The 23,158-nt window shown below is 53.8% G+C and overlaps 3 protein-coding genes across 5 annotated transcripts in view; 2 read left to right on the top strand and 1 right to left on the bottom strand.

Moving 5' to 3' along the window:
* Positions 1–18: 18 nt before the first annotated feature.
* Positions 19–7,109, top strand: LOC120456088 (nuclear pore complex protein Nup205). Its single transcript, XM_039642681.2, has 11 exons — positions 19–183; positions 245–390; positions 456–779; positions 855–956; positions 1,041–1,603; positions 1,662–2,159; positions 2,231–3,782; positions 3,847–5,201; positions 5,272–6,333; positions 6,407–6,564; positions 6,631–7,109. The coding sequence occupies exons 1-11, from the start codon at positions 177–179 to the stop codon at positions 7,044–7,046; spliced, it is 6,183 nt and encodes a 2,060-aa protein (XP_039498615.1). The 5' UTR covers positions 19–176; the 3' UTR covers positions 7,047–7,109.
* Positions 7,110–7,279: 170 nt separating this feature from the next.
* On the bottom strand, positions 7,280–13,235 carry LOC120456089 (thyroid adenoma-associated protein homolog). Of its 3 annotated transcripts, XM_039642682.2 has the most exons (7): positions 12,916–13,198; positions 12,665–12,842; positions 12,307–12,588; positions 11,405–12,237; positions 9,103–11,342; positions 8,859–9,023; positions 7,280–8,800 (listed from the first exon to the last, which is right to left on the bottom strand). In XM_039642682.2, the coding sequence occupies exons 1-7, from the start codon at positions 13,022–13,024 to the stop codon at positions 7,415–7,417; spliced, it is 5,193 nt and encodes a 1,730-aa protein (XP_039498616.1). In that variant the 5' UTR covers positions 13,025–13,198; the 3' UTR covers positions 7,280–7,414. The 3 variants fall into 3 exon arrangements, with proteins under 3 accessions (XP_039498616.1, XP_039498617.1, XP_039498618.1); XM_039642683.1 differs by lacking the exon at positions 12,916–13,198 and having other exon boundaries at positions 12,660–12,794; XM_039642684.2 differs by lacking the exons at positions 7,280–8,800; positions 8,859–9,023; positions 9,103–11,342; positions 11,405–12,237 and having other exon boundaries at positions 12,321–12,588; positions 12,660–12,842; positions 12,916–13,235.
* A 1,252-nt stretch (positions 13,236–14,487) lies between these two features.
* The window catches only part of LOC120457271 (mucin-5AC), a 37,635-nt gene continuing 28,964 nt past the window's right edge, over positions 14,488–23,158 (top strand). Inside the window, exons 1-4 of the mRNA XM_039644693.1 lie at positions 14,488–14,540; positions 15,073–15,426; positions 16,562–19,637; positions 19,832–20,464. Coding sequence (XP_039500627.1) covers positions 16,571–19,637; positions 19,832–20,464 — 3,700 coding nt within the window. The 5' untranslated portion in view covers positions 14,488–14,540; positions 15,073–15,426; positions 16,562–16,570. The remainder of the gene's footprint in view (positions 14,541–15,072; positions 15,427–16,561; positions 19,638–19,831; positions 20,465–23,158) is intronic.

Raw genomic sequence — 23,158 nt, 5'->3', positions numbered from 1 at the left:
GCACGGCATCTGTGTGTTCCAGTATTCGCATCACCCAGCCCTGGTAGCCGGCGCCTTGTCGAAAACGAAGCAAACTTGCCGCGTTTTAAAACCAATCACTGGGAAACTGGGAAACTGTCAGAACTGCGTAAAATACGAGAGCAACGAGAACTGAGCGAACTGTGAAACCAAGTGAAATGGATGGTGAGTGGGATTGCGGGTGCGTAGGTAGGCCGCCAAGCGACTAATGCCCGCCCGTCCACAGGTGTGACCGAGGACATGTGGACGCCGTACAAGCATCTGTACAGCGTTTTCCAGGCGACGGTGTCCAATCCCAGTGGCGTCACCTCGGACCTGGAGCTGTGCCTCAAGAAGTACAAGCACAGCTTCACCAACTTTCTGCGCAATCCGGTGGGTAGAGAACAACGAGTAGCGATATCTGTAACCACTAATCATTGATATCCAAATGCCGGCAGGCCAAAAGCGAGAAGAGCCGCAATTACCTGCGGAATGCGCTGAACGAGGGCGTCTCGCTGCCGGGACAATCGCGAAAGATAAAGCTCTCACAGGACCTGGTGGACGAGGCGCTCATTCTGTCCGACATGTTCGATCTGGACGAGGTGTTCGCCGTGGAGCTGCTATGCACCGCACAGCGCCAGCAGATGCATCATCCTGGCCTGCCCCGCGGCCTTGTGGCGGTGCTGCTCTACTACGATGGACGCAAGGCCATCAGCTGCGCCCTGCGCGACATGTTCCAGACGGTTAGCGGCGTCTCCTGGAGCACCGAGCTGCCCAGGGAGGTAAGTTTCGAAATCGGAGTGTGATTGTCGGGATTCACTGAGCCGGGTTCTCTCTCTCTTTCTCTCTGCACACAGATCACCTGCCTGGTCACCAACTACGCTCAGAGTCTCGTCGATGACTCCAACATACTGGGACGCCTGCTGGAGCTGCTCGAGGAGATGGACGTTGACAAGGAGGTGGGTTTCTCTGCACCATTGTGCTCTCGTTATGCTGTTGTTACTGTATTTCGTACTTATTCATTTATTATCAAATGTTCCCAGTGCATTATGCTGACCAAAAACCGCGCATTTGGCTCCAAGAAGCACCAGAACCAGGTGCTCGGCCTCTACGAGGACATACAACAGGCACTGGCCATGGCCCTGTTCCATTGGTCAGCGCAGCGCGGCCTGCCGCGACCCATTGCCATACGGCTGCTGCAGCACCTGGCCAGCCGAAAGACCCACGATGCGGACGGCAACATCGATGATGTGACCCTGATCATGCTGATGGCACTGCTGTATGCGTACGACACCTCTGTGCTGCTGGTCAACGAGCACACCAACCCGCACACAGCCCGCCTGCCGATCCTCAGCGATCCGGAGTTCGCCAAGTGCTTCCTGGAGGCGCTGTACGCGCAGAGCAGCTGGCAAACACCGCGCCTGGACGCCATCATAACCTACAGCTTCGGACTCACGCTGGCCAGTCTGCGGCATGCACCTGGGCAGCTTCAGGCCGCCGCTCTCTCGACCATCAACCGCGATGAGATCCTCATCGACGAGGCACTGGCCGCGCAGGTATTCGTCTTCTTCTACCGCCTGCTGCTCGAAAAGGATCTGGTCTATAGGTGAGTATGGTTGCTAATTCCCGACTTGGAAGTTTATCATCTATATCTATGTCGGCAGCACGGAGTTCATTTACCGCCGCGTCCATCTGCTCATCACGGACTTCATCGACTTCATGAACGCCAAGGTGTCGGAGTTACGCGGCCGGGCGGACGAGTCGGCACGCACGATCATCAGCTTCCTGAACGAGGGCCTGGAGCCGCCGCCCAACCTGGACTCCAACTTTGAGCTGCTCATGCTGTGCGTAGCCAAGCTGTACGGCGATCCGCGCGTCACCATCAGGCTGTGCAACGAGTACTGGGGTCCCAGCGATCCCACTGGCTCCACGGCATTGAAGAACATCTCGCGCTCGGTGTCCCTGTTCAAGTTCATTAGCCTGGCCAGCGAGCTGCTGCCACAGACGCTGTACAAATCGTACCTCAAGATGATTGCCGGACTCACACGCACCGAGTTCTCGGCACGCTGCGCCTTCAACATGCTTAAGATGCCCCAGATGACCACCGGCAGCTATGCGGTCAGCTGGGATCACTTCTTCACGACACTGGGCCACTACTACAAGTAAGTGTGGCTTAATGGCTTCATCTGAAGTTGAAGATCCAACTCTAGAGCGAACATCTTTGCATTTCTAGCTCGATGCGCAACGATTTCAACACCAACATCAGCACGGGCGGCGAGACCATTTACCGCAACCGCTCGACGCCAAAGATCATCACGCAGCGGGAGGCGGAGCATCTGGTGGCCGTAATGGGCGTCATACAGGCCGTGGCCGAGCACGACGAGATCTCGCGCATCATGATCTGTGAGCAGGCCAACTGGCAGACGCCGCAGGTGCTGCTGGGCCTGGTGGCGTGCGCCACACCGCTGCCGCTCAAAGCGGAGATTCTGCACACGCTGGCTGCTTTGGCCAAGTCCAAGGAGACGGCGCGCGCCATCTGGTTCCACCTGGAGGACTCGCAGATAATACCCACGGTGCGCGTGGCCAGCAGCTATGGCCAGTGCAGTTTGTCGGAGGAGATTGAACAAATCGAGAGCCGTTCGGAGCAGTACAATCTGACGCGAGGCATCCTGCAGTTGCTCTACACACTGATGACCACCAATATGCCAAAGAGCTTGGGCGTGTATCCACGCAAGCCCGGCTACGATGGCTATCTCAAGTGCGTGATGAATTCGGTGCTGCTCAAGTTCTACAATCGAGCGTACAAGGATCCCGCCGAGAAGTGGCAGGTTGGCGCCCAGTGCCTGAAACTGCTCTACTACCTACTGGCCACCTATCGGCCGCACGCAACGGACTTTCTAGAGACGCGCGACGAGCATCCCTATCCCGGCTACCACATTATGATGCAGCTGCAGGTGAAGTCCGATATGCTGCACCTGCTGCTGCGCATCGTGGAGGAGGTGCGTGAGCGGCTGGACGACTACAATCGCTTCCACGGCAAGGAGCTTGTCGAGGAGTGCTCCCTGTACGCACTGCTGCTACTCGAAGCCGCGCTGGCCAAGCAGAACGCCTTCTTTGAGGCCCACTCGGCGGCCAACTGCCCCATCATGCTGTCCGGTCTGAATCGCATGCTCCTGGATCTGAATCCACGCACCCGCAAGCCCGATCACGTGCTGAACATCGTCAAGTTTGTGACCTACAACAGCTGGCTGCCGCGTCACGCGCTTGCTGCCGTCAAGATCCTGAGTGCGGTCACCCAGCTGCCGAATGTCTCCACCCAAATCCTCAGCATGTACGCCCAGGGCAGCAATGAGAAGCTCGAGATCCGGCAGGGTTTCGTCGAGTGCCTGGAAATGGAGGTGGGCGTGGACAAGCGCAGCGACGATCTGCTGGACCAGCTGGCCCTCAACAATCACGTACCGTATCTGGGCTTCAGCGATGATGTGGACAAGGAGCGGGAGCGGAACGGCGAGCGCGACGATCAAACGTTGGAACTGCAACTCGAGCTGGAGGCGGAGGAGGCCGCTCTGGAGAGCAAACCGGCCAGCATTGAGCTGCAGCTGAAGGAGGCCATTGTCCAGCTGTTCGAGATGAATCTCAGCCAGCAGATGCCCAACTTTGTGTACTTCCTGCTCGGCGTGGACGTGCTGCGCGACTTTATGGCCAACGGGCGGCAGCATCTGGGCATTGAGATGCACTGTTCGTGCGTGAACTCCGTAGTTCTGTTGCTGGAAAAGTACCTCGATGTGAGTACAATGCCATTACCTCTACGCGTTCATTAATCCAACCAACCAATCTATGATTTTGCAGCAACAGCGCCATAGCGAGAAGTACTGCGAGCACACGGCCAGCATTGTGGAGCGCATTTACCATCTGTTCCACGGGCTGTGCGCCAATCGCCGCACCACGGAGACAATACTGCGCTACTTCCGACTGACGTGCAACGACTTTCTGCTGCGGCACCTACACTCGCTGCCCTTTCGGCAGCATCGCGAGGATCACGTGCTGCACGCCATGAGCCACCTGCTCAACTGCGTCTCCATCGACGTCAAACTGGCGGCCACACATGGCCAGACGACGCGCTACAACCAGATGTGCGACATCCTGCTAATGGGCAACGGAACGGAGGCGCAGCGCTCATCTCACGGCCTGCCAATGGAGATGGGTCACAGCCTGATAAACCAATCGGCGCCGTTCCTCGCCATGGATCTGCTACCGGGCGGCGGATCGATAAACGCCGTCGGATCGGGAGCGGCCTCTGCACCTGGCGGCGCTCCAAGTACTGGAGCCAAAGCACTGAAGCCACCGTTGCTGCAGGAGACATCGCAGGGACTGCACGCCACACGGCTGCTAGATTGCCTCGTCCTCGAAGTGGACACGCTCAGCCAGCCGCAGCTGGAGTTCTTGGACTCGCATCTGACCACCCAACTGCTGCGCGACTGCGAGGCATCCGCCGAAGCCGGCGCCAGCTCCAGGGCCAACTTGATCAACGTGCGCAAACTGTACGGCATTCTCAACGACGAACTGCGCATGGTGCAAAGCACCATTGCCAGCGGCCAGCGCAAGGCCATCTCCACGGAAATCATGCTGCTGCTCAAGCACGCCGTCAACATCAACCGCGTGCGGACTAAGCGCTGCGCCACGCTGGCCTTCATGGGAGCGTGGGGTCAACTGGTGCAGGTGCTATTCAGCAGCATGCCCGAGGCGGTGCTACCGGTGACGCTGCGCCGTCAGCACATCATTGACATTGTCGAGAAGGTACTGATCAAGGTGCAGCCCATTCAGCCCATCATCGAGATCTCCATTCAGGTGAGCGAGACGGTGCTGCTGCTGCTGGTCAATCTGCGCTACTGCTGCTACCAGGTGGAGGACCAGTGCTGCGAGGATCAGGCCGCCGACGAGTCGCTCACCAATGCCATCGATTCCAAGCTGAGTCTGGCCCAGCGAACCATTGGCAATGGCTCGGATGGCGGAGGCGGACGGGAAATCGGTGCCGGCGGCAACAGCAGCAATCTGCGTTTCATCCTCAAGAACCTCGTCGAGTGGATCATGATCAGCGAGGTGAAGTCGCAGAAGCTGCGCATCAATCTGTACAGTGCGCTGCTGAATTGCCTGCGCATTGCGAAGCGACTGCGCACCGACGAGCAGCTGGAATACCAGGAGACGTAAGTGCATCCTCTCTAGCGTTTACCCAAAGCAGCAAACAAACTTGTAGCATCCATCATTTCATTTCAGGCTGATTTCGCGCCAGGAGAGTGCCCGCATGAGCAGCATGGAGCTGCGGCGCGACGACCGCCAGCAACTAAAGGCGATGGCAGCGGAGGTGATTGGCACGTTCGGCGAGAAGCTGATCGACACCATCTGCCATGACGCAGTGACCGGGCACGATGTGTGCCGCATGCTGGCGCTGGCCTGCTTGGACATGATTTCGGAGCTGAACGCGGTGAGCACGCTGTGCGACTTTGTGGCGTCGCGTGGCTACCTCAAGCACATACTGGACAGCCTGGACAAGTCCAGTGAGGCGCTGTGCGGCATTCTGCAGCCCGTGCCCGATCACCTGCGCCCGCTCTACGTGTACGAGTCGCGCATGGCCTTCCTCACGCGCATGGCAAACAGCAATGCGGGCGCTCGACTCCTTCTCGCCGAGCGCGCGCTCGGCGTGCTGTCCAATATGCGTGTCTACGATCTGCAGCCCGACCTGAAGGCCAGCGAACTGAAACGTAATGAGCCGCAGTCCTTCCTGCCGGCCGTCGATGAGCGCTTCCGTGCGATCCTTCTGCCGGCACTGGCCCTCTGCGATGCGATTGTCAATACGCTGGGATCGCGCAACAATTCCGCCGCCCTGCAGGTGCTCAACTTTCTGTTCGCCCACTTCGACATGGTGGAGGCAATGTTGCGCACGGCCACGCCATTCATGGACCTGGGCCACCTGCAGCAGCTGGCGGTCATCAGCAATCTGTTTGCCCGCACCACCACGCACGAGGTGACCGCGCTGGAGGACAGCCTGGACATGGAGAACGATCTAGAGCTGCGCAATCGTCTCGGCCGCCTGCAGCAACTGATGATCGTTGTGTTTGGACGCTTCTGCGTGAGCGAGGCCACCATACGCCGCATGCTGCAGCAGGATCAGGAGCAGAGCGACCAGACTGAGGGCTCAAAGACGCTACGCGTCAAGTATTTCCTGGACATTGCCGCCAACGTGTCGCTCTACTGCCGCAACGTGGTCACCAGCCATGTGAAGGACAGCATGACCTCCAAGTACTTGCTGACCACCATGATCAACGATGTGACGCCACTGTGAGTCATTGTCCCCTTATTCTCAATTGGCAATTATTGTAGAGCTAATCACATTAAACTACTCTCCTTGAAGCACTGGCAAAATGGACAGCAAGAAGCTGACGGCCATCATGCACACCATCCTCAACCAGCTGAAGGGCTCCATTGGCTACTACCTCTCGCAGAAGTCGATCGCCGACAATCTCCTCCAGCAACGCGCCTCCCTGCCCAACATCAGCTTTGGCCCCAACGGTCAGTTCTCCTTGCATTGATTCATTGTCATTCGATTCAAAACATTCAACTGATCATTTCCCACAGGTAAACAAAGCTACATGGAACTGAGCCAGCGGCACAACGAGAAGCGCAGCGAACTGATGCAGGCGGTCTTCATTGCCGAGCAGAATCTGTATTTGCTGTGGATCCATTTGGACTTTTATCTGCGCAACGCCATCGTCTATGCCAACGAGAATAGGAACGCCATCAACGAGAGCAACCTGGACAACGGCAACAACAACGTGTCCGTGCTGAACGCCTCCCAGGACGAGATACTGCAGCTCAAGCAGCTGCTCATCTCCACCTTCAACGAGACCTTCTGCACGCAGCTAATCACGGCCAGCGAGGACTACACGGTCAAGTGCAAGGGCTTCAACGGCTCGCTGCTGCGCCGCATCAAGGCGCTCGTCCAGTTCGCACCCATCACTGCCAATGGCGACAATTCCACCTACGCCTCGTAGGCGTCGCCGACCATCCGCTATGTTTAGTCTTTAAATTTCAATAAAACGTGTTGATTTTCTTAAGCAAGTGCTTCTCATAGTTCTGCGAGTGCGGCTATTGCAAATGCATTCACTGGCATTATAGGTCTGTCTCCTTCTAATTCACGTATTGCAAAACATGACAATAGAACACGAGGTGCTCGACTACCACATACCCTTAACGCAGACAAAGAAAGGACTCAAGGGGCTTTGTATCTGTGAGGATGTAGAGTTCTTAAGTAAACTCATTGTAATCAAACTCACTTAGCTCAAAATATAACAGAAAAGGATCGACTATCAGATAGATATCAGATATGAAATCTTTTGTACATATATTAAAGGTGCGATCGTCACTTATTTGATACCTCGTGAAGTGCTCTTCTGGCACGCGAACGTGCGTCCCACAACCCGACCAAGACGTGGTTCCTCTCGCAGTAGTGGTTGTTCTCCTGCTTGTCGAACAGCTCCTTCGCCTCCGCGGAGATGAAGGGCTCACTGATGATGTCTACCAGGCGCTGCACAACTTGGACATCGTCGACGCTCAGCTTGTCGATCATGGTGTCCAAGAAGTCTTGGGTCAAGGCACTGGGCAAGATGAGTGGCGCCCTGGCGCCGTGTACTGACTCCCGAGCTGCTTCACTGCTCAACCCTGCGCCGCACACCAGCTGAACAGCTCGATGACGCACCCACTCCGCGTCGTCGTGCAGCAGGAGCAGTACGAGTGCAACAAAGCGTCCGACCAGTTCAATGTCCACGTTCGAGATGCCCGCGCCCAGTTGATGCCGCAGGTGATGGCGAGCTAGCAAATCGCAGAGCTCGGCAGCCTGATGGCGCAGGTAGACCGGTTGGCCAGGATGGACCAGGCGCTGCGCGTAGTCCAGCACGGGCAGCCAGTGCTTGCGCTCGAGAGTTTTGCTTTCTCCGATCAGCCGTCTCAGGCCGAGCAGCAAGCCCGCCTCCTGGTGGACGGAGTGCTCCTCTGAGCAGCGCTGGACCAGCTGATTCAGGTCCAGTTCCGGATCTCGGAGCAGCGGTTGCAAGGCGGCCAGACGGCCGGCCAGCTGAAGGCTCCAGCAGCTGCTTCTTGAACTCTTCATCTGCATCTGCAGGACGCTGGAGCGTACAGCCGGAGATTCATACAGTTCCTGGGCGACTTCCTGCCGCTGCTCCTGGCTAAGGGTCTCGTAATATCGACGAATGTCGCTGGAAAAGTCAAAGTGCTCGATGTCCTGCTCGCTGACCAGCGAATGCTGCTTGCTAAGGGATCTCTGTAGAAGGATGTACAGCCACAGCTCCACCCTCAGCTCGTCCAGAGCCCACATGGGTTCGGCCAGATCCTCGACGATGTGCAGCACTATGCCCTGGGAGATGCCGCGTAAGCGGTGCAGATGGAGGCCAAAGATCTGATAGAACCGCTTGGAGATGCCCAGCTGCTGGCAACGTCTGTGGACCTCCTTGTGATCCAGCAGGTAAACGGCGCCAATCTGCTCCAGAAGCTGAAAGTCCAGCAAGCCGGGCTCCACGGCATCCTCCATGGCTGCCACCATCACCTCCACCAGCGCACCAAAAGCGCACTCGTCGTGCTGGAGGAGCGGAGTTGCCAGCGCGGCGAGCGTGTGCAGCTGCATTCTCACCAACGAAGGTCGCGTCCAGCGAACCAAGCGGTGCAGATGCAGCAGCAGAAGCAGCTGGCCGTGCAGCAGATTGGTGTTTAGCTTGAGCGCTTCGTCTTGCCGCTGAAAGAAAAGAGCTGCTCTGGAGGGGAATCCGAGTGATGGCAGGATGCGTACTCACCGGTAGTCGTAGCTGCAGTGCCTTTAGCTCAATGACGATGCGCCTGATCTCGGCCAGCGCTTGTTCGTGGGTGACAAAGTTGGCCACCACCTGGGCAGCCAGTTCACGGGTCATCAAATCGTGCGAGTGGCAGATCCCAATCAGAAAGGGCACAAACTCGCATAGCTGTGGCAAACAATACGTATACATATACATACAAGTAGAAAAGCAAGAAAGCACCCAAGGATGCACACAATCCACCTACGTTTAGGGTTGACTCCGCGCCCTCCAGCGACGACGGATACAGCCGGCTGAGCATCAGCAGCATGGCCTCCAGTTGGACCGCCTGCCGCCGCTTACCGCTCGCATTCTCGCTGCCTCTGGCGCCCGAGTCCATCTGCTCCGACTCGCGCTGCAGGGCGGCATGGAAATAGTCAAAGAGCTGCGGATAGCGCGTGAAGAAGATGCGTCCCGTCATCCGGTTGCGCACATGCAGCTCACCGGTCTCCAGGCGGGCGCGCTCGACGCCAAAGACGCGCACAATTAGGGCGGCAAGCAGCAGGGTGGCGCTATTCCGCTCCGCCCACTCATCGGCGAGAAGCAGTCCGTCGAGGGCGCATTGAATGCCGCGGGCCATGAACTCGGTGACCAGCTCGGCCAGTTCGCTGCTGCGGAAGAGGGCGCGCATGATGTTAAGGGCGTGGCTGCGGGCGGTGATGCCGGCAGCGCCAGCAGTCCGGCGCTCACACACCTCGAGCAGGCGGTGCATGCAGCGATAGAGCGTGGCATGGGTGCCCAGTTTGAGCTCCGTGCAGACCAGCGCCTGCAGCATGAAGGGCATGCCCGCACTGCGACGCGTGGCGCACAGACGTGCACCCTTGCTCGCCCACTCCTCCTGGCCACTGACCATCGCCATGGCCTCGTTGACCCACTGGCCGGGCAGCTGATTGAGACGCAGCGATTCGCTGTGCCAGAAGCGGCGGCACAGCATCGTGAATCCCACGTAGGCCTGCTCAAAGGCGCCGCGGTGCTTCGTCTCGGCCAGCAGTTGCAGGAAGTGCTCCCCGATGGCCTCCAGCTGAGCGCAGCTGAGCAGAAAGTCGCCCTGCCGCTGCTGCTCCTCCTCCTCCAGCGGCGCCCGCTGCACAAGCTCGCCGAGAATGAGGCACACCTCTTTGCTGCTGCGCCAAGCGCACAACAGTATCATCTGGGGCGTGGTGCGCACCTGCTGCAGTTCCTCGCGGGTCATCTGGCGGTCGAGCACGTTGGTCAGCGGCTGATCCGTCTCCTGGTCGCAGGTTTCGGGCAGGTGGCCTTCGGGAGAGGCGCTGCTGACCACGGGCAGTACCACGCTGCTGACTGCCAGGCAGATGGTCACCAGCTCCTCTATGTACTGCCTCCAGCCAGGCTCTTGCGCCACTTCCTTGAGCTTCAGCTGCTGGAGCAGATGCCGGCTGGCAAAGAGCAGGCCGTACAAAGGGTTCAGCTTGGCCGCCTCGCCAAGATCCAGCTGGGCGAGGCACAGGCCCTCCCTCAAGTGCTGCAGGCACCATTGCAATGCCCTGAAGGTAAGCGGCTCGCGGATGGTGTCTCCATGCGTTGGCGTGGGCAGCGCGCTTTCCGCTATGTTGCCTTTGCAATAGACCTGCAGCTGGAAGGCACCGGTGGCGGAGTCCGATGGCCGCAGCGAGAGCAGCAGCTGGATCATCTCATTCGGTTTGAAGAGGGAATGCGATTGAAACGTCTCCAGCAGCTGAGCGGCCAGCACTTTGTTGTGCTCGTAGCTGTCGCCCAAGCATGCCATCAGTGCCTTGGTGGGCAGCTCTATTCCCATCTCACTGAACGTGATGCCCACCATCGCGGTTAACTCCAGGCAATCGCGCAGCAAGCGCAGCGACAACCAGCGGCGTCCGTAGTTCGCCGAAGGAAACAGATTCTCCGAGAGAATGCGGATGAGTCGTATCAGGAACTGGAATACCTCCTGGGACGCCGGCGAGCGGCTCTTCCGGTACTCGACCAGACCGAAATGTACCCTCTTCAGAGCCTTCTGCAGCAGACCGTAGCCTATCTGCCGCAGGTGGGCACTGGGATTGTTGGCGTTGTGCCGCACATACAGTTCAATGGCACCCATCTGGTCGGCATTTAGGAGTTCGCTGGGACGCGGCGTCTCTACCAAGAAACGCAGCGCTAAAAGGCGCGTGTGATCGTCCAGTCCGATGAGCGCCCGTTCCACCTCCTCTTTCATACTTTGCAACAGGAACTGCCGCTTGACGCTGAGTTGCCTCACGCCCAGAATTGCCGCCAGCTTGCAGCTAAGTGGTAGCCGATCGTCTGGCAGAAGCAGTTGCGCCAGCCTCGTTGGCTCCAGCTGCACGGCCTGTGCGATCAGCTCTTCAATGACCGGTCGGCGTTTCTCCGGCACGTGGATCGCCGCTAGAAGCTGACCAAACCACCGACTTTGCCACTCGGCGAAGGGCTCCGTCTTGTGGGCCGATACCATCATGACTAAGAGGGAATAGAAGCAATAAATAAAGAATTTCAATGTGCATCCAATGAAGTATACTTGCCTTTGAACAGGGCATCCACACCATCCTCACAGCCCAGATGGCGCGGGAATATGACACCGAACAGCGAGGGACAGTTCTCGATGGACTGGCTGACACCCGCCACCGCGACCAGCTGCTCCAGCGCCATGCAACTGGCATTGAGGGATGTGGCGCGATCTTCGAACTGACGGTAAACGACTTGGAAGAGCTCCTCCTGACCGGCGGCCTGGGCGTGCTGCAGCACCTGGTGCAGCAGGGCGCTGCTCATGTGGCGCACGGAATCCGTGTCGTTCGAGATGTTCTGCAGGGCGAAGATCTGCAGCTGCGCCAGAATCTGTTCATATACCAACTTCTGATCATCGGGTAGATGGACGTGCATCTCGCCCAGCGATTTGGAGTAAATGAACAGGTGCTTGGAAAGGAAGACAAGCAGATTGGTCACGGTGCTCTTCTGCTCGCCAACGGCCACGATTGTCTTTAGAATGGCCAGTGCCTGGGCAGCGTTTTCCGCATAATCGGCGGGTCGCAGGACGAGCAGGGCGGCCGTCTGTACGGGAACATCCTGCTCAGCCTGGGGTCGCGAGCAGTCTTCGACGTACGTCTTGAATGTTCCAGAGAAACGCGCCAGGTGACCTATCAGCAGACCGGCAATGGAGCGTACGTCCCACGGAGTGTCCTCGTGGCGAGCCACCTTTTGGGCCACCACATTTGCCGTGTCTAAAAAGCGCTGATCCTCGGTCAGGTGCAACTGGTCGCTCCACTCGGCCAGCAGGCTGACCAGAAACCGCAGCGCATTTTGCACGTACAGATACAGCTCGTTGCGGCGCGTTGGCGAGAGTTCCAGCGATGGGTCACTGTCTTAACGCAAGGTAATCGTGGAGTCAGCATTGTGCGCAGCTATCATTTACATTAGATTGACCCACCAAATGTCCGTCCAGTAGCGCTCCAGGGCGGTGGTTAGCAGCGGTGCGAAGAGATGCACCTGAGTGCCTAGGGCCTCCCTACCAAAGGGGAAGTTCTGCAGACAGGCATTGGCGGACGCAAAGACATCGTTGGTGCGCTCGTGGCTATCAGGCGGAGTGATCACCGCAAGACTGCTGGCCATTTCGCCGAGCGACTGCTGCAGTGCCTCCAGCAGCAGCTCCCTCGAGTGCCTGCGATGCGGCGTCGCATTCTGTTTGGCCAGCGCATTGTCCGAGAAGAGTCTGGATGGGATTGTTCATTTGGATATAGGACATCGAGTGGGATCATGTGGCTTGAGTCGCCGAGGGCTCACCGTACTTGGTCAGCTGGTTGCGCACGGCGTGCTTTAGTGGACTGGCCAGCAGGAGATCCGCCAGGAAGCGTGGCACCTTTTCGTGATCCTGCTGCTGGTACTCGTAGAAGACATCCTTGACCACCTGCACCTGCTCCGCACTGCTCTCGGCCGCCGCGAACTGGCGCACAAAGTCATGTGGCGCTGGAAAGACGATTGGAGCCTCAGCATGCGTGTACATGGTTCACTGGTGGTCACGACGTGACCCAAAACTCACCGGTAATCCACGTGTTGGGCAATGGCACAAGGGCGTCGCGTAGCTCCGCAAACCTCTTGGGATGAGCACACAACTTCAAGGCGGCTACGCGCAGGTTCAAATCATTCATGGTTCTGTCAGGATTGCAGATAAATTAGAGCTGCAAAACCATCGATGGCACTATCGATACTATCGATGTTTTTCAGTTTTTTCAAACCATCGATGGTATTCGAAAACAAACGATGGTTTCTCCGCACTAACAAATAGCAAGAGGGACGAGTAAGTTCGGTAAATTTTATAAGGAATAGAAATTTTAGTTTTCTTTTTCAGATTAGAGAAACAGTTTGAACAGTTTTATGAGTTTTGGTGGTGTTAAACAAGGTTGCTTGACATGTTACTTTTTCTTAACAAAAACCTTAACAATTGATCTCTTTATTGATTTATTAATATAAGTTTTGCATTGAAGCAAATAAATGTTATGTTACTTTTTAAGAAAAAAAAATGTATCTCTCTATTGAGATGTTAATATCAGTTTTGCATTGAAGCCAAAAAATGTTATGTTACTTTTTAAGAAAAAAAAAAAAATGTATCTCTCTATTGTGATAATTATAGCCGTTTTGCATTGAAGCAAATAAATGTTATGTTACTTTTTAAGAAAAAAAAAATGTATCTCTCTATTGAGATGTTAATATCAGTTTTGCATTGAAGCCAAAAAATGTTATGTTACTTTTTAAGAAAAAAAAAAATGTATCTCTCTATTGTGATAATTATAGCCGTTTTGCATTGAAGCAAATAAATTTTGTTAATTAATGACATTAAACGTTTTTCTATTAATGTTTTTTAATACGTTTTTAATTCCTTTGCAGTCCTTCCTGCATTTTTATAAAGGCCGACTTTAATATTTTTTTACATATTCTACAAGGGTATCTAAACTTCGGTTCACGTTGAATTAATTTTTTTTTTTTAACTATCGATACTATCGATGTTTTCTTAGCAAACCATCGAAAACATCGATGGTGCCCACCATCGATTGTTTTCCAGCTCTAAGATAAATAGTAAATAGTAAGCGGTTTAAAATAAGCCACTTGGTGTTGTCGCTAGAGCTGTGAGCAATTCGATTTTAAAATCGATTTAATCGATGTGCTGGATGAGCGAAAAAATCGGTTTCATTAACAGAAAATCAATGCTTTGTCATTTACATTACATTTTTTGATTGACAACAAAAGTTTTACATTAAATGATTTTTAAGCTGATTTGCCATTTTTCGATTCAAAATCGGCCTAATCGATGTTTTTCATAATGGTATCGAAATGAATCTATTCCCAAAAGCTTAAATCGTTTACCACTCTTGTTGCCACCTTTTTTCACAAAGTGGTCATATGTTCCACACCAGTGCTGCCAGAATTTTCCACTTAGCGAGTACACGCTCCCATGCTATCAAATACATATAATTCGGCGCTGCCAACTTTTCTGTTAGCGGAGTTACGCACCACGACAAGAGTTGCAATCCATTCACTTTGCCCAATGCACACACCACCAACACAACTTGATCCGAATCTATCGATAGTATTGCATGGGAATCGTTCCTAGTTCCACCTCTATTGTGCGTTGGGTTATTTATTTTTTTCCTGTGATTTGTTTATTGAGTGAGCCCAATACGATGCGATTTTGATGCGCGAATAGAATGTATTTCGGGCATATTGCTATCAGTTTCAGATGGAAAACACAATTGGTTTCCAATAGGAAAAGTTTGCATCATGTTTTCGCACGCCAAACGCTCGACGTGTGTGCGTGTGTGTGTGTGTGTATGTGTGGGGTGTAAGGTGCATTTGTGTGTGTGCGTGAGAGGGTGAGGATTCGTAAAAGTGTTTTTCCTCGTTTTCCTGTAACTTATCTCAAACATGCATGTAACATCACTTGCAAAAGCCCGAAAAGCATCTATGAAAATTCAGAGAAATTCACCTGGCTTGGCCGTTGTGCCTGTGTTTGTGTGTTTTGTGTGCGAGCGCAAAAGAGGGGCAGAGAGAGAGAGGCTTTTCTTTTGTTGATACACCGTGAGTGCATGTGTATGTGTGTGCGCCTCTCAATTTGTGATGAAATGTGTATAAAATGTTTATGTTTATGTTTTTCCCCACCCCCCCACCGCACCTTCGCACACGCACACCTCTATGCAAATAGGCGCCGTACAAGTTTGAAGTGAAAAGCGATCGGCAAAAACAAGAAACCCCACCACAAAGTGGCGCAGCAACCACAAATAAATAAAAACATAAATAAAAGTGCGCCCGCCCGAAAGTAGAGGAAAAACAACCTGAATAGGAAGCATCGCAGAACGCTATTAAAAGGTCGGCAGATGGGCGGCCAACGGATTTACGTGCCCTCCGCTGGCCATTCTCTTCGTGCTTGTTGTTGTTGTTGCAGCTCCCGTTGCACATGCAGTTGTTGTTGTTGCAGTAGCTGCAGCGGACCAAGGGCCACAGTGCAGTGAGAGCGAGCGGAACGGCAAGCGAGCGCCACTAAAGGTGCGAGCGAGAGGTGAGTGACTTTGGCTTTCTAGCGGTTTCTAAACGTCCCTCCCCCCACCAACCCACCGGGACAAAAAGAACGATCGAAAGGAAAATACTTGGAGGAAGAAAGAGAGAGGGAGGAAGACTGGGCGTAGTGGGTGGGAATACAGTGATCACTCAATAGGAATGATCATTTACGACTTCGATATACCCGCAAGCTTACGCGACTTTCTACATACAGATTTATTAAAATTGTTGACCATGTCAATAGATATTAAATCTAATGAAAAATTGAAAAAAAAATTTTTGTAAATACCACTTCCATTTTTAAACACAGTTCGATTGAAAATTTAATTACGAACTCAACGAGGTATGCCATTCCATATTCGGACAAATATTTCAAATGTTCTGACCAAAATACTGATATTTATAGTGCCAAATAATAGAAAAGCGGTTATTGGCAAAAAATCATAATCAAAAATTGGAAGAAAAGTGAAAAAAAAATACAAATTTTTTTGAAAACACAGTTTGATAGGAAATTTGATTACGAGCTCAACGAGATATGCCATTCCATATTCGGACCAATACTTAATGTTCTGATCAAAATACTGATATTTATAGTCGCAAAATAACAGAAAAGCGGTTATTGGCAAAAAATCATCACCAAAAATTGGAAGAAAAGTGAAAATAATATTTTTTTTTTTTTGAAAACACAGTTCGATAGGAAATTTGATTACGAGCTCAACGAGGTATGCCATTCAATATTCGGACCAATATATTGAAAGTTCTGACCAAAATACTGATATTTATAATAGCAGATACACGATTTTAGGTAATAACTTAAAAATCATGGTTAAAAATTAAATAAAACGTTTCTTTATATGCTACTCCATATATTCCATGTTTCAACTGACACTTTCGAATTCAGATGCCTTTCCTGGCACTCGGCCTCCACTTTCATTTCGTAGCTGGCGCTTCCATTGTTTGTCACGTGCGGCCACTTCAGCTGAATTAGAAGGAACCCAACTGAATACTGTATACAAAGCACAAAGGGGGGAAGGGGCACAAACGAAAGTGAACGTGGAGACAGTCCCTTGTTTCTTGGTCTCTTCTAGAAATACTTCATTAACCTCCCCCGTCTACCGTTCCTCTTTCTCGCACAGCCCCTTGAAATGGTCTCGAAGAAGCGCTCCAATGCCGCCGACCGTGTCCAGCGTTCGACGGCGACTGCGGCAGCGGCGGCGGCAGCAGCTGCCGCAGCAGCGACGGCGTCTACGACGCAGGGCAAGAAGCGGCCCGGGAAACAGACGAAGGCCTCCAGCGGCGGCGACGAGGCGGACGACAAGAAGTCTGCCAGCAAGACAGACACGGCGGCCAAGAAGCCGGCCAAGGATCCCACAGGATCATCGGGATCGCTCACAGCCGCCACTGAGGGTGGTGCTGGAAATGGTGGCGGAAAACCAACGACCTCCACCTCAACATCGACCACGTGCTCGACATCCGCCGCATCCGCTTCCGCTTCCAATAGCTTGAAACTGTCGCCGGAGGAGAGACACGAGGATGGCAAGGCGCGGGCCATAAACAAGATGCTAAAGAGCCTGGATATCAAGATCCACGGCTTCGACAACCTGCTGCCCAGCGGCGAGGAGCGGCTCAACGATGGCGTGCTAAAGTCCTCCATTTCGGAGAACGTCAAGACCAAGTCGCGCGCAGCGGCGGTCAAGGTGATATCCAGCCTGAATCCCGGCAAGATGCCGCCAGTGAAGCGAGTGCGTCCCTCACCGGAGCCAGTTAGGGAAAAAGTTGCCGAGAAGCCAGCCGAAAAGCTTCTCGATAAGGACAAACCCAAGGCGGAGCAGCAAATCACGCCGCCTCTCGCTCCAGAGGAGTCACCCGCCTCCAAGGTGCCCAAGAAGACGGTGCAGCAGGCCAAGAAGACCAAGGTGGAGCCATCATCACCACAGGCGACGACTGCAACGACAACTCACACAACGGCAAAGAATCCTGGCAAGAAATCAGCCCATTCAGAGCAGCTGCCGAAAAAAGAGCTATCCAAGTCGACCAAAATGGGCAAACCGAAAAAGGAAGCCACCTTGCTGAAGAGCACTTCCCGTTTGCCGGACTCCAATACGGAATCTGTGCAAATGGAGCTGGAGGAGATTGTCAGTACGCCCACGGTGACGCCGACGCCTTCGGCCACGCCCACCGCGACACCGACGCCCACAGCAACGCCCACGCTTACGCCAACGCCAACGCCCACGGCCACACGCACAAGAACTCCCACGCCCACGCCCGCACCCACTTCGACTTCCTCATCCACTGCCATGGTGGCGAGCCAACCCGCTCCACCGCCACCACCACCAGGGGGAGCACCGAAACAGCGACCGAAGGTGAAGTACACCAAGACATCGGCGGGATCGAAGGGTCGCGTGCAACAGTCGCTGAACCAGAAGGCACCCTCTGCCTCATGGAGCGGGGCCAAGGACATATACGACTTCAAGTCGGGATCGGAGGACGAGGAGCCGATCAAGATGGTGCTGCCGTCGCTCAAGGAGCTGCGCGAGTTCTCAGATGAGGATAACAAGCCACTAAAGCTGTTCGAGCGACCGGTCGAGAAGACAAAGATTCAGGTGGATGAGGAGGGGCAGCTACTGGTCAAGAAGGAGGAGAAGGTAAAGTCCAAGGAGAAGGAGAAGGAAAAAGAAAAAGACGTAGATCCTTTGAGCAACGCACAGCAGTCCGAACCAGCAGCCAAGCAAACCACCAGCACCACCGCCACCTCCACATCGTCGGGTAAAAAACAAGCCAAGCGAAAGATAGCTACTCCAAATCCCTCCACTGCTGGGCGCAAGAAGAAGCCGGTGGGCAAGGGAAAGGCCGCCGCAGCGAAGGAGCCTCCTCCCAGCGGCAGCTCCGCAGAGAGCAGCTCCTCCGAGGACGAGCGAAAGCTGAGTGCCTACAGTGGGCCCAAGCGCCATCGGATGGCCTCGCTAAATGCGCTGGCCAAGGTGCAGTGCCTATACGAGAACGAATCCCGGACTGCCCATGAGCTGGGCCTGTCCAAGGCGACGCAGCAGCCACCACGCATTCGCACGCTGGACGGAAGTGATGACGACAACCACAAGGACTCACCGCGTCAAGGGGATGCGGACAGGGACAAGGGATCCGTGAGTCCAACGCACACATCGGCGGCTCCACCAGCAGCGCCGAGTGCTCCGCCCAAGGAGGCGGAGCCACGAAGGGAACTGCGTTACGTGCCCGGAGGCAGGGGAGTGGGCAAGCACTGGGAATTCGACAGCGACAGCGAGACCGAGGAACTGCAACTCCAACAGTCCTTGCCGCCGGTCAAGAAGAAGAAGCTGCCCAAGAAGGCGCCGCCCAAGAAGGCCACGTCCAGCGAGACGGAAGCCAAGCGAAAGAAGAAGTCGGTCCAGATCGAGGAGAGCGACGAAGAGGAAGCCAAGGAGAAGGAGAAGGAAAAGGAGAAGCCCAAGCCACCCAAGCAGCTGCCCAAGAAGCGCAAGACGGCCTTCACCGAGGAGCTGATCGGGGACTACAAGGGCATCCTGGCCAGAAAGCGCATGGCCAGCCTGAATGCCAGCGCCATTGTGGCGGCCACCTACGAGGTGGAGCGTCACCTGGACAAGAATTTGGCCAGTGATTGCAGCAGTTTCGAGAGCTACGACGAGCTGGATACCATGCCCACCACCACCAGCAAGGCGACGTCAGCTGCCGCGATTAAAACCGAGGTGATCCACATCAAAAAGGAGCCCAAAGAGTCCAAGGAATCGCTGCGCGAGCGGGAACGCGAAAGAGAAAGCGAGCGCAGGCGGGAGCGGGATAACGAGCTGAACTCGAACATTGGCAAAATTGTCGAGGAGAGCAACGACTCCAAGTACTCGAAGGAGACCAAGGAAACGAACACGGACACCACCATTACCACCACTGGCTACCGCGACTCGGCGGCCAGCACCAAGGATGCCAAGGACTGCAGCCGGCCCACCTCCTCGTCAGTCGTCATTGTCCAGGACACGGACGTCACCATTACCGGCGTCTATGTGAACGCCAGCAACGGAGCCGCCCAGGAGGCCTACTGCAAAATGCAGTACCGCGTCCAGTCGAGCGTCACCGAGGAGCGCGTCCTGCGACCCGGCTCCGTGGAGCCCCCCAAGTCCTACACGCCGCTCAGCGCCCTCTCCAGCATGCTGCCACCGGGAGCCAGTTCCGGACTCAGCGAAGGTAAGTCTATCATTAATTAATCTTTCGAGCAAGTGGGGTTAAACTTTAGATGTTTTATTATTCCAAGTAGAAAACCTTATCCCATATTTGTATTAATGTTTGTGATGTCAAAACTCTGAGATACCTATCTATATCTAGAAATCTATCCATTAGATTCCCATTCCTAATGCCCCGATTTCCCTGTGCTCCAACAGCCCACAGTTCGCCGCCGCTGCCTGTCCATGCAGCGCCGACGGGACCACATGTCCTGCTGCCCGGCGAACACCTCAGCGCCGGCATGTACCATGCTCCCGATCTCGGCCTGCACACGGAGCACGCCCTGCCGGATCACCACGGTCCGCCACCGCCCTCGTACGCAGCTGCTGCAGCAGCGGCCGCGGCCGCCGCCGCCTACCACGCCCACCAGCTGGCGCCGGGTGGCGGCGGAGTGTTGCACATGCACCACCAGCATCAGTATGCCGCTCACGCGGCCCACGCACATCACTACCAGCAGGCGGCCGAGTATCACGGCGGACCGCCCCCGCCACCGCATCACTACGGCGGTCCGCCGCCCCAGGGCCACTATGGACCGCCGCCGGGCGCACCTGTTCCGGTGCCAGTGGCCGTGCCCAACACGGTGACCGTGCCGCCCGAGCGCTGCGACGTGGGCTCTCCGCCGCCGTCCTACCGCGCCAGCGCCTATCCGCCGCCCTCCAGCGTGGGCATGCCGCCGCCCACTTTGGGAGGTGGCTCGAGCGCCTTCTGCGCCCCCAGTCCGCTCCACCATCACCAACACCAGCACCAGCAACCGGGCCCTGGAGTTGGGCCACCGCATCACGATCCCAGTGGTAAGTGCTTACTGTTCAGTAGATTTTATGATATTATATATATAGATATGTAAATGTACTGCATCTTTCTAAGTAAACTTAATCGCATATATTTTGCAATTCAAATACAGTACAATTAAATTAATAGTTTAGATTAAGTATATGCATCTGCATTGATATGGGAACTTTGCAACTTTATCGTAAACGTTTTACTGCTAGTTTTTAATTATTTCCCAAACTTAAGAGTCGAAAAATCGATGGGACTTTGCGTTGCCCAGCTCAATTTGTTATAGCCAAGAATCTTCCAGAATCGTCATTGAATTCTATTCAAGCTGAACAATAGGGGGAAAATCTAGTTCTTACCGGCAAAAGTTTGCAGCACAAAATTTCATGATGCTTTTTTTTTTTTGCCAAAGGAAGTTTAGTTGGGGTTGCGAAAGCAGTCTGTGGCTGGGATTAGTTATTAAATAGGCGCACAGATGTGTGCGGATTGGCGATGTCCTTTTGGCTTCCTTCCTTCCTTTCGTAAACCTTATACCCTTCGCGCATCTTTCACCTTCGGCGGTCGTCGACAAGATGTATTGCTTACACAGGGCGAAAATGGGTGTGCATATACAATATTTATTTCTTTGGCTTTTAGAATTGGTGTTCCAGGTCATAACAATTCTTCAATGTATAAGGACTTTATTTCTGTTTATATCAACTACATAGTGCATACATACGCGTCTCGAGAAAAGTTTTCATATAATACAGCCGCAAAAAGTATATCACAAATATACATATCTTGTTGATCTATCAATTTTCGGAGGAGGTTCATCTTTTTGTTCTGCGAATATCAGAGATACATCATCAGCAATGCTTTCATATTTTTCACTGCATACACTTAGGCGCGCGCCCAAAAGGCCTCTCTTTCCTATGTGTGTGTGTGTGTGTGTGTTTGGGTGCACTTGTGGGCCTGTGTTAGTGCTGGCCGCAGTCGGAAACTGTAAGCAGGCAAGCAGCAAACGGAAACGAAATGCAAGCAAAAAGCAAGCCAGCCTGCAGGCAGCGACTGAGAGGAGCCAGCCAACCTCCATTGATGTCATTTACCTTTCGACTAGCGCAGACACAGATACACCACACTCACACTTGCACTAACACACACACGTAGGCAGGGCAGAATGCATATTACAAAAGTTGCGCTTAAACGCCTAAAAGCAGGCAGCATATTTTTTTTTACTTCGCGTTTCTCTCACACGAGATGAAAAAGGGGTGGAATAGGGCGTGCTCTCTGGCTGTTCGCCTTTCGGCGCCAAAAAAACGTCACTTATCGATTTTAACTAATATGATCGGAATGCAATCGCTTGTCGTTACTATGTTGCTATTTACAATAGCATTCAGCTGCTATGATCCAAAGCAAATTGAGATTTTGACTTCTTTTATTTCGCTGATAGAGGAAATTCGGGCAAATTTTAAATTGCAAATGGGGGTTTCCAAACATGCGGAGAAGATTGATTCGTTTCGCACTCACTCACTCGCTTGCAGGATCGCTCAATGCCAACTCATTTATTCCGCCCCATTGATTCACACCCAAGGCGCACTCCTCCATCCGAACTCATTAATTATCCACTGTGCACGGCGTCGATGTCGTCGCCTTTGTCGTGTGCATCCTTTAAGTAGGCTACCCGCCCAGTTGGCAGTTGGCAGTGGGTCGGGGAATCGGTCGGTTGGGGCTTTCATTCACATTCACATCCCCATTCACATCTCCATTACCGCTTCCATCTCCGTCGACCCTTTTTCCCTCCCACCACCGCCATTCGTGTCCGCGTGAGTGTTTGTACTTTGCGCTGTGCTGACAGTTAGCACATGTTCTATTTGACGTTCGTTCATCCGTGCGGACACACACACACGCAACGCAGTGCACGCTAGGGTGGACCTGAATTATCGCTCTCTGGTGTTAAAACACAATTGTGTATGTGGGCAATAAAGCAGTAGACATAGTTTAACATTGCAATTTCTGTAACATATTCATTTATTTGGCTGCAACTTTTAGAACCTAAAGCTCTCCATCTACCAAGGTTCAGCCTAAAGTGCACTGCACACACACACTCACCCTGCCTCTGTATGTACGGCAAAGAGAGAGGAAGAGAGTGTGGCCGAATGAGAGAGACTCAAAATCAACTCAAGCCGCCAGAACTGAACTGAACTGAACTGAACTGAACACCCGCCTTTCTTCGGCTGCTGCGTCTCTGTTACCAACGCAGCGATAACAAGCCAGCGAGAGAGCTAGAAAGGATTTGGCGTTTGCCTTTTTGGCCGCGTTTCGTCCGCTTTGTGCCGGCTCTTCTTTGGCTTCTCGGATGGTTCTCCTTGGTTCTCGTTGCGCCTTTTTATTCCGCCACCCGGACGGAATGGACCGTACCGGACAGCCGCCGCATGTTCCGCCATGTTTCTCGGATTTTTAGTTCGCATTTAGACGTCGACGGCAACGGAGACTGAGAAGCCGAGAAACTGAGAAATCGAGAAACTGAGAAAGTGCGAGACTGAGCAACTGAGAGACTGAGACTGCGACGGCGACGGCGATGCCTCAGAAACACTCGAATTCGTGGGTAACGCAGGAAAAATGAAAAGAAGATGCTGTCACAGGCAACGTTGCGTATACGTAACGTGGGCTGCGCGTGTTTCGCGATTATGCGTGTTGTTGTTGGTCGAAGCAACAACAAATCAGAACAACGA

Source organism: Drosophila santomea, chromosome X, assembly GCF_016746245.2.
Source record: "Drosophila santomea strain STO CAGO 1482 chromosome X, Prin_Dsan_1.1, whole genome shotgun sequence".
NCBI classification, from domain to species: domain Eukaryota; kingdom Metazoa; phylum Arthropoda; class Insecta; order Diptera; family Drosophilidae; genus Drosophila; species Drosophila santomea.
Note: the sequence above shows the minus strand (reverse complement) of the source record. Positions and strands in the feature narration are given on the sequence as shown.